The following is a 12,557-nucleotide window of genomic DNA, read 5'->3' as shown; positions in this document are numbered from 1 at the left end:
ACATGAATGGTGAATAAGTATCATGAACTACTATTAATAACTACTACCACTACTACTAGTATAAGTTATATATATAATATATTATGTTATGTATCCTAAACATATATATATATATATATGTGTGTGAGTGTGTGTATATAGGAATTTATAGGATTGATTACAAAATACATTATTTTATTCTATGTACATTTATAATTTGTAGTTATGATTTAGTACATAAATTTAATTTACATATTATTATTTTGTACTCAATATCAAATAAATTATAGCCTACAATATTATACTCATACTATGCCAAAATATAAAACAGAAATTAATCGATATAAAACAAATTACAATATTTTCTAATAATTGTTAAAATGTCAATTGACTCAATTGACATCTATGACCTATATTTATTATAGCTATAAGCTATATTATATTATGATTATAAATTAATAAATTATTATAAAATAAAAGTACTGATTAGTTGATTAGCTATCATAGCGTTGTAGCTTATCAATTGTATTGTATCAAAATTTTGATTTTGGCGCGTAATATTATCTTTATATTATGATACCCAAATCTTCATAATTACTATTCATTAATTCCTATAAATCTAAAAAATACCTATACAATTTTCAATATTATTATTTAATATTTATATTGTAATTGATTAAGTATTCGAAAATCTGTATTGTATTCAGTGAATTATTTATTTGGATTTCAAAGCGCATTGAAAAAAAGCTGGAGGTTAGAAGGCAATGTAAGTACCAATTTAAATTTAAATAAGAACATACATATTATTATTTACTTCTAATATTTTAAGACGATTGTATTAGTCACAGGCCTATTAACTAAATGTTTAGTCTTAGTTATGTTAAGTTGTCTTAATTAATAGGTCTATGGTATTAGTACCCAAGCAATATTAAACGCACAGCCATCATATTATATTTTTTTTTTTAAACTTGTGCAATATCTATCAACGATTAAATGTATAATACTCACTATTACAACTACATGCATTTTTAGATTATTATTGGATATAAAAGTATTTTAAGTATTGATTATTTGTATTATAGGTAGGTTTTGAAATTTTTATTCAGTTTATTAATTGTACGTATACTATGAACAGTTATGACATATTTTAAATATATTATAGAAGCTAAAGTTGTAAACTAAGTATTTGCTATTATTCAGTTATGACTGACAACAGTGACAACTGGACAGCTTCTCGTCGGCAACTATTTATTCGTGGTAAATACTACTGTTGTTCAATAACTTTCTATACAATATACGAATCTAGGAGAAAAAAGCAACGGAAAAAAAAGCAATGAAAAAAAAGCAAATGAAATAAAAGCACAAAGAAAAAAAAGCAAATGAAAAAAATATAAACTAATAATTTAAAATTTAACTAAAAATATAAAACTAAATGCATATTGCATCAATATTGCGTCAATATAAAACATAAATAATGTAATATTTGACAGCTTCATCACGCTGCATTTTCTTTCCCAATTTCACATTACTGATAAGTGATAACAAATTTCCCTTATCAAACAGATATCATTTTTTATTTTTATTCAAAAAAACAATGTCAGTTTGATTCTAAAATAAATGTTTAACCTTTTAGTTTTCGCATTATGTATTTATGTCTGAACGAGGTTTAATCTAAAAATATTTAGTAGTTTTAATCAACAATGGTAGCACTCGGTGCTTTCCCAGCGGCCAAGCTTGGCGCTTTACTATTGCGCCAAGTAAGTAAACCAATTGCTAATTTTGTTAAAGAACGAGCCAAACAATCTCCAGTATTTCGATCATATGTTTGCATGCCACCTGCTCAGTTTTATAATTGGTGTGAAGTTAAAATGAAGATGTATTTCATGAACCTTGGTACTTCCGGAAAGGTAAAACCTTTAAGTGAGACTATGGCCATTGAACTTGGATCAAATTTACTTGGCGAAGGTATTATATTTTTTGTCGCCGCTGCTTTACTATTGTTTGAATATAATAGACAAGTACGTAAAGAACAAGCTAAAGAAGATATGCGTTCACAAGAACAAGAAGATTTAATTAATTCAATAAGGGATTTGGACTTAATGACCGAACAACACACTGCTGAAATTAGACGTCTTACTTACCTGGTCGATGATTTAATATCTAAAATTAACAGTAAATCATACCCTGAACCAGGGATCACCTCAGATACACCTTCAAGTAGTAATAACAAAGTCAATACCAAACATCAAGAACCTGACCTAAAGAAACAAGTTTCTAATGATATTAATGAAAATGTATTATTTAAAAGCATTAAAATGTTAATCCAATCAATACAACAAGTATGACTAAATTAGGGGTTTTTTCTTGTAGAATTATTTTGTTCAGATATTGTTAACACTTGATTAAAGAGACTATTAAGCTCTTAAAAAATAAAGTTACTTGTATTCACAACGGTTTTAAATTAATTTTACCTAGTACTGTAAAATTTTAAATTTATAAAAAAGATTATGGTTGAATAAAATATTCACATGTGCTGTATAGTATTTATTTTTAATATGCCGTTTTAGATCAAAATATTATAAGAGCTTTTATGTATTTTAAAAATATTATTCACATGCCTAATTACTAAAGTATTTAATTTTGAAATACTACCTAAACCATTTCTAGTAAAAAATTTGAAAAATGAATTATTTGTAACAAATACTTACTTTAATATTTAATTACCATTTGTAGCTGAATATTTAAAAATTAAGTGTTCTTGTAGTATTATAGATACGAAATAATCAAATTAAATACAATATTTTATTTATAATGTAATATTGTCATCAAACAATAATACAAATTATAATTTATTTAAGGTAAATAGTTAATATAATTGTAATTAGTTATAAATAATACTCAATTTGAATACAAATTCAAGCAGAATTAACATTTTATACACTAACTACAACCAAAATATTCTCAAATTCTCAATGTTTAATATTAAAATACATGAACCAAAATGTTGACATTACTTGTCAAAAATATAATTATACAAATTATTAAAAATTATCCACGTCAAATGTTCTACTACTTTAGAATAATAATTACGTAATTATTTAGTTTTTAACCTTAATATTGTATCAATAATAATTCCATACATTTTGATCATGGAAAAAATTAAGACAAGTATTATTTTTTAAAGATCAGATGTGTAATTAATGGTATTTATATACATTTTTAAAAAACATTAACATTTGTGACAAATTAAAACTTATTATGTATATAATCATAATTTGTTTAATTGAGATTATAAAAATTAAACATTTATGAGAAATCATATTATTTACAATGCCACAAATTTATACGGCCCATTTAAGACATCGTGTGGCTTGGTGTGTACCTAAACACGGAATACAACAATATCGTGCACCACATGTTGTACACGTATATGAACTCCTAAATCCACAAACAGCACAAAATATTCTGCGTGGTAAATTTGATGAGGGTGCTTCAATTGTATTATAGTTGGGCGGATCACGGTTGTTAAATTGATCAGCTTCGATTAATTGTTCAAATGTCCTTCGAAATCTAATAAAATATTAAATAAAGTTTGTAAAATCATACTTTTTACAATTCATAAACTAGAATAATAATTAGATAATTACTTTTGTTTGTAATATTCAGCACTCTTTTCCTTTTTACGTCTCGCTCCTTTAGCCTCAATAGTGTCTAAAAATTTAGGTGCTTTTTTGTTCAAAACAATGTCAGCATGTGGATCTTGTTGATAGTTATCCATTTCTAAGCTTTCCAGAGCTCGACGTGCCCTGCGATTTCTGGTTGCTGTATCAAGGACCTTTTTTTTATCTGCATCTTTTAACCTTCCGGATTCCCTACCCATTCCTACTTTTGAAGACATTTTTAACTATTAGAAAAAATTATTAAAAAACTAATAGTTTTAATTTTGAGTGAAAGTAAGTTGGTCCATTAATTCATCAACACGATCTTCTAATGTGTCCAATACATCAGTTGAAACAAATAAATGTTCTTCATCCAATTCTTGTAGAATAAATTTTTTCCCAAGGGCATTAGTTTGATCCAATTGTAATAAAAACTGTTTCATTGACTGATCACTTACAAAAAAAAAAAAAAAATGATAAGTTAATAACAAGTATATTATGCCATTGTGTTCTAGAATCCCAACAAAAATGTCTAAAAGAAAACAAGTCAGTGCAGAGGAAAAACGAACCAGGATGTTGGATTTATTTCATGAAAAAAAAGATTTTTACCAGCTCAAAGTAATACTTAAATATATTTTAATTTTAACAGATTTTTGATAACTCAATAAGAAACAATTAGTGTTATTGTTTATATGATGAATATAGTCCAGTGTATAAGACAGGAACAATTATTTATTTTTAGTAATGAGTATTCTATTTTATTATTATTTTTACACATAAATATTTAACTATTTAGGAATTAGAAAAAATTGCACCAAAAGAAAAACAAATAATAGTGCAATCAGTAAAAGATGTCATTCAAAATTTGGTAGATGATGGTTTAGTTGATACTGATAAAATAGGAACATCGGTCTATTTTTGGTCTTTTCCAAGGTAACTACTTGTATTATTATAGATTTGTTAGCATTTTGTTGTTAGGTTTACTTATACATCAAATATTGTTAATATTTACTTTAGCAAAGCAAAAATTGTTAAGAAAAATGTACTAGCTAATGCTAAAACAAAATTGGAAGAGTATGAAAAAAAGCTTAATAAAAATATAGAAATTATTAAAAAAGAAAAATTAGGAAAAGAGGTAACAGATGAAAGACAAGCATTCTTGGACAAACTCAAGGTACTCAACGAAGAAAAATCACGTTTAGAAAGTGAACTAAAAAAATATGAAGATTCCAATCCAGTAGAGTTTGAGCGTATGAAGAAAAGAATTGAAGTATGTAAAATAAATGTTCAATGTCAGATTACTGTTATAAAACATTGTATAGGATAATTAAGTAAATTTTTTTAATTTTGTATTCATGCGTTAATACCTAATTGTAGGTGGCCAAGGAAGCGGGAAACCGTTGGACGGATAATGTTTTTTCAGTGAAGTCGTGGTGCAAGAAGAAGTTTTTCTTAGAAGATAGCGTCATTGACAAACAGTTTGGAATTCCAGAAGACTTGGACTATTTAGAATGAACGATAATGTGCACTGCAAACCATGTATCCTACTTTTTTACTACATTTTTACTTACCATGTAATTAATGTTCCCTTGGACACGTGAACCATGTTTTTCCAGTTTTTCAAATTATTATAAAACAGTAAATTGCCTATTAATTCATTTATCTTTCCTAACTAATCAATTTTGATTGTGCCAATAGAATACTCGGGCCCAACGCCCAAGACACACAGATAGCTATTTTTATTTTGTCATGGAACTCTAGAAGTCTATAATAGAGACTGTAGAATAATAAAGTTAAGATGTTATAACAGTTTACACTTTACAGTTAACAGTTAACACTAAATTGCGCGTATCACCATTCGCCGGGGACGAACCACAACCAAGATTTAAGATATAGGTACAGTCTGTATAATATCTTAAATCGTGACCACAACCAACAGGACATAGATTACGTATTATTTTGCGCGTTCTGTTCATGCCACTTCTGTTGTTGTTCGGGTACCATATTCACCACGAATTACCTTTTGTCCCACAATTTTTTCCAAGTCAACTTATTCCAATGATATTAATTTCCACATTTTACATTTATTTCAATGCAATATTTATTTATATTAATTATAGACAGATGTTTGCCATAAAATATTTCAACCAGTTATTACTTATTAATTATTATCCAGTACTTTACAAATATACTTTTGTCCCGAAGAACGTTTGTTCCATAATGTTTTTGTTCCACATAAGACATAACTTCTTATACAAAACCACAAACAAAATATTTCGAACAGCAGCTGCAGATGTTCATTCGCATATAACTTATTATATATCATTCAACATTCATTCATTCGGGAACGCACGGGTAAGAATGGTCTTACCATAGACGTCCTATTAACAAATGAACTGCGCATTGATAATATTTAGTGTCGCCGATATGAACGTAGGGCAATCATGGATAAATATCTCACAAGGATTTACTCTAAGAAAAATTTATCCGCTCAAAACATATTTAGGTATTATAGACCTATTAACAATTAATAAGTCTATGTTATATACCTAACAGAAATTATTTAACCCATCCAGTGGCGTATTTTGGTTGATTTCTCGGGGGGTGTCAACATTTATTGAACCTCAAAAACAAAATTTTTAGTATTATTTACTAATGTAAAAAGATATTGAATTAATTTTTTAACAAATTAATATGTTAGGAATTGACACGAAGTCTTACATTTGATAAAAAATGGTATACTATAAAATAAGTGACAATATATTAGGACTTTTTTTTAAATGCCGGGGGGTGTCAAGACATGGAGGACACCCCCCCCCCCCCCAAAAAATACGCCACTGAACCCATCTATGATTAACTTTGTAGTTTGTACTTTCGTAACTCGGTTATAATATAATAATTACTATTCATTATATTTAGGTAGTAGTTTTATTTAATATAAATATTTCAAAATGGTAAACTGGTTTTCTTTCAAAGGTTGCTCAAACAATTCTAAAATTCCAGAAATTAAACTTCATAGGTAAAACCGTAAAACACTTTTTTAAATTAATTAGTTATAAGTATAACTATTAACTATGTAAATAATTAATTCAAAACTATGTCCTAGGGTACCTCAATATAGGTAAAGATTGGACTGCTGTAATACAAAAAGTAAATCCTAATTTTGTACTTACAGCCAGTGGCGGACTGGGAGAAAAACACAGCCCGGGAAAATCATAATTGTAGAGGCCCTCAATATACTAACGGCCTTTTAAATATATAATATATTTTTTATACGTCATGTGGATGCTATAACGGTCTATACCAGCGGTTCCCAACCTTTTTAGTTTCGCGGACCACTAATTTTGTAAAAAAATATTTGAGGCCCACCCATAGCATACATATACGTTTTCATAAAATTATAATATATATTATATTATATAATATATATTATAATTATATACATATATACATGTATATATAGTTATTAGGAAAAAAACATTTTAAAAATTTAAAAAAAAAAACAATTGTTTATTAAAAAAAAACTTAATTCAACTTTATCACAAGATAAACAATTTAATGTGATTTTTGACATTGCTTGTTCTTCACGAGAAAGTCAATATCTGGATTAAAACTTGTTAGTTTTAGTCTTAAATCATTCTCAACATTCAGTTTATTCCTATATTTATTTTTTAAATAAATTAAAGTAGAAAAAGCACGTTCACATAGATAAGTTGCGAAAAGCCCATCAAGTTTCTGGGTGCAATTTTAGCGATTTCTGGATAGTCTTTCTCGAACATTTAACCAGAAATTAGTTGACCATAGGAAACCTAGTTGTCTCGGGATCTAAATTACTAGAAAAATACACAAAAATATTCAAATTTACTTATGTTTATGAGTTATGACTTATCGTCGATCGGCAGCACGACAGGCTTAGATCTAAGACGAAAGGTAACATGAAGGATCTACTAATTTAGTGATATTTTGAACTTTTGGAAGATAATTAATTGAGAAAAAAAAAATTGGAAAAACTGGAATTGAATTGAATTGCATACTAAGTTTTGGGCATAATATATTGTATTGTTTTTTTTTGCCGTAATTCAAAAATGAATTTGATGCGGCTTAAAGAGTTAAAAAAGATTAATCATTATTTAAAATTGTCTTGGTAAGAAGAACTACAAAAAATCAACCTTGATAACGGAAAAAAAATTTAATTGTGAACAATGTTAAAATTTATGATTCTATTTAAAATAAAGCAAAAAAATGCCAACGGCACGTAGTGTTCCCAAGCGGTCACCCATCCAAGTACTAACTACGCCCGACGTTGCTTAACTTCAGTGATCGGACGAGAACTGGTGTATTCAACGTGGTATGGTCGTTGGCGTTGAGAGTGCTACAAATTACAGCATTTAAATATGAGATCATTTACAATATCTAAAATTTAAATTAATCAACAAATAAAATGTAGTTAATATATTTTTTGTGTGTTGTGATATAGGTCATTTTTATCATTTTCTAAAATTATATATTTTCTGAATAACATCAAATAATGTTACGAATTCTAAACAAGGACTGGTTCTATATCCTTTAACCGGGAAGGGGGAGCTAATTTAGGTTCAAGAATTTAATTACCTATCCGTATAATGTTTTTACTCATAAAATTTATATCAATAGTTATATCTATATATTTGTTTCAGAATAACAACATTTTAAATAGAAATATTGATATAAATTTTCATCCGAAACCATTTAACTATCTTTAAAATATATAAACATAAAATTGATAACAAAAATAATCTGTTTATTTAAAAAATATTTATATTACATTATTATAGTAGTGATCTAATTGTATATTTTACAGAGCAATTCAGAGCATTTAAATGTCCATAAATATTATGACCATATTTTTCAATGATGATTTTTTATACTTAATAATTTATACAGTGATATATCATAATATTCGCCTTAGAAAAATTGATAGCCTAGTCTTAAGCCGCGTTTACACGGTAACGGTGACAGTTGATGTTTCAATGTTAAAGAACTGTCATGGCAGTACTGTCACACTATCTAACGTGGCTAGATAATCGAAAGTAATGTCGCCGTGTAAACCACCTTTTAAGGGGGAGAGGGCTGGGCTAATGCCCTGTAGTAAATCAAGAGGAATGTGATTGCGCTATATATATTATGATTTATGAATGTAGGAAAAAAAAGCTATGGAAAAAAATCCACGAAAAAAAAGCCAAACTACAACAATTAAATATATATCAATTAAAATTAAAGTATTAAATTTGGTATATTATTTAAAAAAATTTTACACATTATATATTGTATACATAATTATTAATACACATGTTATATGTTATTATTTATTATTCATAGTAATAAATATATTTTAGATTCTAAACAGCAATGAATGTATTGATTTTATTAAACAAAAAGTTTAAATTAAAAATATATATAAATTTATTTATTTCAAGATAGCATGTATTTCATACTGCAACATGTACATTTAAAAAAGAATCACCCTATACGAAGTATATACATTATACATATCTATGGTGTAAGACAAAAATCAATTGATTTCAAGATAATATCCACAAAATATTATTATTATTTTTATTCAATGTATATTAATATATTATATTAACAATTTTATATATGAATACGGACAATACAGTATGATCAACTGTGTTAAAATTTTTAAATTAATTAACATATAACGTGTGTATTAATAATATTATAAATACATATATATGTATATATTAAATATATGTATACAATATGACCAATTTTTAAAAAATTTTAAAAATACTTTAAATTTTATTTTTTTTGTATATTTAATTATAATTATTTTTTATATATTTGACCAATAATGTGTAAACAATTTTTAAATAATACCTAATTTAATACTTTAATTTTAATTGTTACAGGTATATTTAATTATTGTAATTTGACTTTTTTTTCTGACTACCATATATAATATATATTATTATTATTATATTTGAATTTATCTTCTTTTCATCTATGTGTGATTTACCATTGATATATATATATATTGTCCACGCATTCCAGTACATATATATGTGTGTCTATGTGTGTGTCATATGCAGACTTGTAAAGTACTTGAGTAAAAGTATTCAAATACTTGTTAAGTACTCAAATACGTATTCTAAATACATTTGAAAAAAGTACTTGGGTATATTATTTGAATACTTTTTTCAAGGTATCTGTATTTAAAATCAAATACTATTTTTAAATACTTTTTTCGTCTAACTTTTTAATTATTCTAACTTAATTAATCTTATTCTAATTAATTTAAGTAAAATTAGAGTTCTAAAATAAAAAAAATAATTTAGTTTATTAATAAATAATAATTCAATTTATCTATAAGGCCATTAGGCCAAGGAAAAAAGATAAAACATATTTTAAAAAAAAAGTATTTAAAACTATCTGTAAATACTTTTTAAAAGTATCTTTTACAAGACTCGTCATATGTGCACACGCATGCAAATACACATATTCGTATAAGGACTCCTATTAAGGCTATTATATAGTAAAATTAACTTACCATCAGTGGCGCCGAACCCTATATTAAGGTCGGGCCATTGCCCGACATATTTTGAAAATTTAAGATAGGGCCGCTTCATATTGACCATTTTCCTCTCCACGGTATGCCATTTTTTCCGATATTAAGATGTTGAGCCTCTTGAAATATTTTTTGCCCTACTAGATTTTTAGGACTTCGGCGCCACTGCTTACCATAGTTTGACTACAGATTTGTCACGTGTTCAATGAGTACAGGAATAAATAATAGGTATAATATTAATCAACTTATAATGCAATGTTAATCAACATGAGTGATATATTATTGATATTTGGTTAATACATTTATTATTTATGACACAAAGATACTTTAAAGTTTAAATACACATTAATCTATCAGCTCTCCACGTATGACCATCACCAAAGACCAAGGCCATAACTGCAGGGGGCCCCCCGGACCCCCCAAAATTTTAGCAGTGAATATAATTAATTAACTATAAATTGTATTGAAGAATAATTGTAAAAATGAAGTGTTTAGTATCTATATTTAAAACAATGTTGGACACCCCGAAATTTTTTTCGAGTTACGGCCTTGCCAAAGATACACGCAGGGAGAGAGTCGTTGTGTCCAAGTGCCCAATGGTCCATTTTTAAAAAAATTTTGTGTGTATTTTAGTATGGAAATAAGGTAATGTTGGCTCTATATCCATAGTTTTAATTGTATTATATATTTTTTTTTTTTTTTTTGTAAATTGTGCATAATATAATGTGTTGTGCTGGAGAATATTCCTACTATGAGTTTTATACTCCACCCAAATGTTTAGTAAATTATAGTCATGTTGATGCTGGTTTATAAAATATTAATATAGCTCTCCAAATAATAAATATACGAATATACCTAAGGGCTAAGAGTCCCGAAATGTATGATCCAAATGTGGTGAACCATCCCCACATTTTATATAATCTGTCTTCAATTATTTTGGATATAGTAATGTCATCAATTAAGGTTTTAAGCGTAATCCTTGATCTACATATGAATACTCCATGGATTGTCTAGCTATATTTTTTTTGTACTGTCTGGATTTATTGTGGTAGTAGTAGGTGTTTTTGTAGTGCTGCCATAGTGTCTTGAGAGTAAATTCCTGCTGTCATTAAATGTTTTGTAATTCAAAATCCATGATGTGGAGGATCTTTGTTATTTTTTTATTTCCACAAGAGTTGGTTCAACTCCATACTATTCTGAATCACGACGGAATGCTGTAGGATGGTATTCATTCTATCATATCAATTTGGGTGCCACAATTTTATAGAATATTGGTTTTTGGTGACATTAAGTATGTTTTGTTATTAAGTGTAACTGGTAATTCATTGTAACATGCAGTTTATTTTGCATGATGTATATCTACTGGCTTACATTCAATTAATTAGATTATTTTCCCTTATTTTATTGCTATGTTTTCTGGACCTTGTCCCATAGCATATGCAAATTCATCTAGACTGTATCTGTATGTAGCTAATGATAATTTAAATGACAATTGGGTTCTTTTGATTTCACAATGCTTCCTTATTAATTCATTATATAATGACGTTATTGAGTTTTTTCAAAAGTTTTCTATGCAGACAAATGTTGTGTTGACATATGCCATAAGGTCTGTGTTTTAAAGTGAAATTCTGTTAGTGGAGAAATTACCTATGCATAAATACATTGTCTTTTAATATAAATAATTGTGGGTGTTCCATTTTTGTATGAGTGGTGCTTCACATGCGAATGTTCTTTATACTTGTTTTTGAAGGCGAAGAATATGTTTTAACTTTTAAGTTTTAACCAAAAATGTATGTGTTTGTAACAAGTCATTTGGTGTGTGTTCTGAAGTCATTAGTGTTGCAGGGCCATCATATTATAGTAGGTAGGTACATCAAAATTATGTGCGGCATAATTTTGATATATGATATTGTTATTCCAGACTGTTTAACCTCTGTTATTCCATCTATTCCACACATTTCTGATAATTTCATTCTAGTTCCGGTTGGTAGGTAAAATTAATAAGTCGTCTTTACTAATGATATTCGCGAAACCTTCACTTAGTTGTATTTTGCAATTGCCTTGTACAACAACATTTTTTCTAGATCCTTTATCAGTTGCATAACCACCTAACCAAGGCGTTCCTTGGTAATCTCCATTTTTGTCAATGCTGCCAGCTACTGCATGTGTAGCAAACGTGGTATGATTGATTATTTATCCCGTTATAATGTCACCTGAAGGCACTGAACTCATAGGCATAGAGTTCAGTGCCTGAAGGTTAGGTTAGGCCCCCTCCCTCTAAAATCACTAATAAGTAATAGTTCTTAAATTTGTAAAATTCAACTTTGAGCATTGAGCCCAATTCAAAAATCATA

The 12,557-nt window shown here is 27.5% G+C and overlaps 4 protein-coding genes, 1 non-coding gene and 1 pseudogene across 5 annotated transcripts; 2 read left to right on the top strand and 4 right to left on the bottom strand.

The window, feature by feature from the left end:
* The first annotated feature begins 426 nt into the window (after window positions 1-426).
* LOC107173318 (meiotic nuclear division protein 1 homolog) lies at window positions 427-5,292 on the top strand. Its single transcript, XM_015523811.2, has 5 exons — window positions 427-745; window positions 4,154-4,256; window positions 4,435-4,571; window positions 4,656-4,908; window positions 5,016-5,292. Exons 2-5 carry the CDS (start codon window positions 4,167-4,169, stop codon window positions 5,151-5,153), a joined length of 618 nt encoding a protein of 205 aa, XP_015379297.1. The 5' UTR covers window positions 427-745; window positions 4,154-4,166; the 3' UTR covers window positions 5,154-5,292.
* Window positions 1,547-2,430, top strand: LOC107173317 (putative OPA3-like protein CG13603). The gene has a single exon (XM_015523810.2). It carries the CDS (start codon window positions 1,680-1,682, stop codon window positions 2,322-2,324), a length of 645 nt encoding a protein of 214 aa, XP_015379296.1. The 5' UTR covers window positions 1,547-1,679; the 3' UTR covers window positions 2,325-2,430.
* Window positions 3,151-3,877, bottom strand: LOC107173319 (zinc finger HIT domain-containing protein 1). Its single transcript, XM_015523813.2, has 2 exons — window positions 3,627-3,877; window positions 3,151-3,549 (listed from the first exon to the last, which is right to left on the bottom strand). Exons 1-2 carry the CDS (start codon window positions 3,875-3,877, stop codon window positions 3,321-3,323), a joined length of 480 nt encoding a protein of 159 aa, XP_015379299.1. The 3' UTR covers window positions 3,151-3,320.
* On the bottom strand, window positions 3,862-5,438 carry Tfb5 (transcription factor B5). Its single transcript, XM_015523814.2, has 2 exons — window positions 5,210-5,438; window positions 3,862-4,091 (listed from the first exon to the last, which is right to left on the bottom strand). Exons 1-2 carry the CDS (start codon window positions 5,242-5,244, stop codon window positions 3,917-3,919), a joined length of 210 nt encoding a protein of 69 aa, XP_015379300.1. The 5' UTR covers window positions 5,245-5,438; the 3' UTR covers window positions 3,862-3,916.
* A 2,443-nt stretch (window positions 5,439-7,881) lies between these two features.
* Window positions 7,882-8,000, bottom strand: LOC149058182 (5S ribosomal RNA). Its single transcript, XR_016190647.1, has one exon. It is a non-coding gene; the product is annotated as a 5S ribosomal RNA (ribosomal RNA).
* Window positions 8,001-10,448: 2,448 nt separating this feature from the next.
* LOC149058181 (uncharacterized) lies at window positions 10,449-12,384 on the bottom strand (annotated as a pseudogene).
* Window positions 12,385-12,557: the final 173 nt, after the last annotated feature.

The sequence above is a fragment of the Diuraphis noxia genome, unplaced genomic scaffold, assembly GCF_037042655.1.
Source record: "Diuraphis noxia isolate RWA-SAM2 unplaced genomic scaffold, SU_Dnox_SAM2 contig0002, whole genome shotgun sequence".
Lineage (NCBI taxonomy): Eukaryota > Metazoa > Arthropoda > Insecta > Hemiptera > Aphididae > Diuraphis > Diuraphis noxia.
Note: the sequence above shows the minus strand (reverse complement) of the source record. Positions and strands in the feature narration are given on the sequence as shown.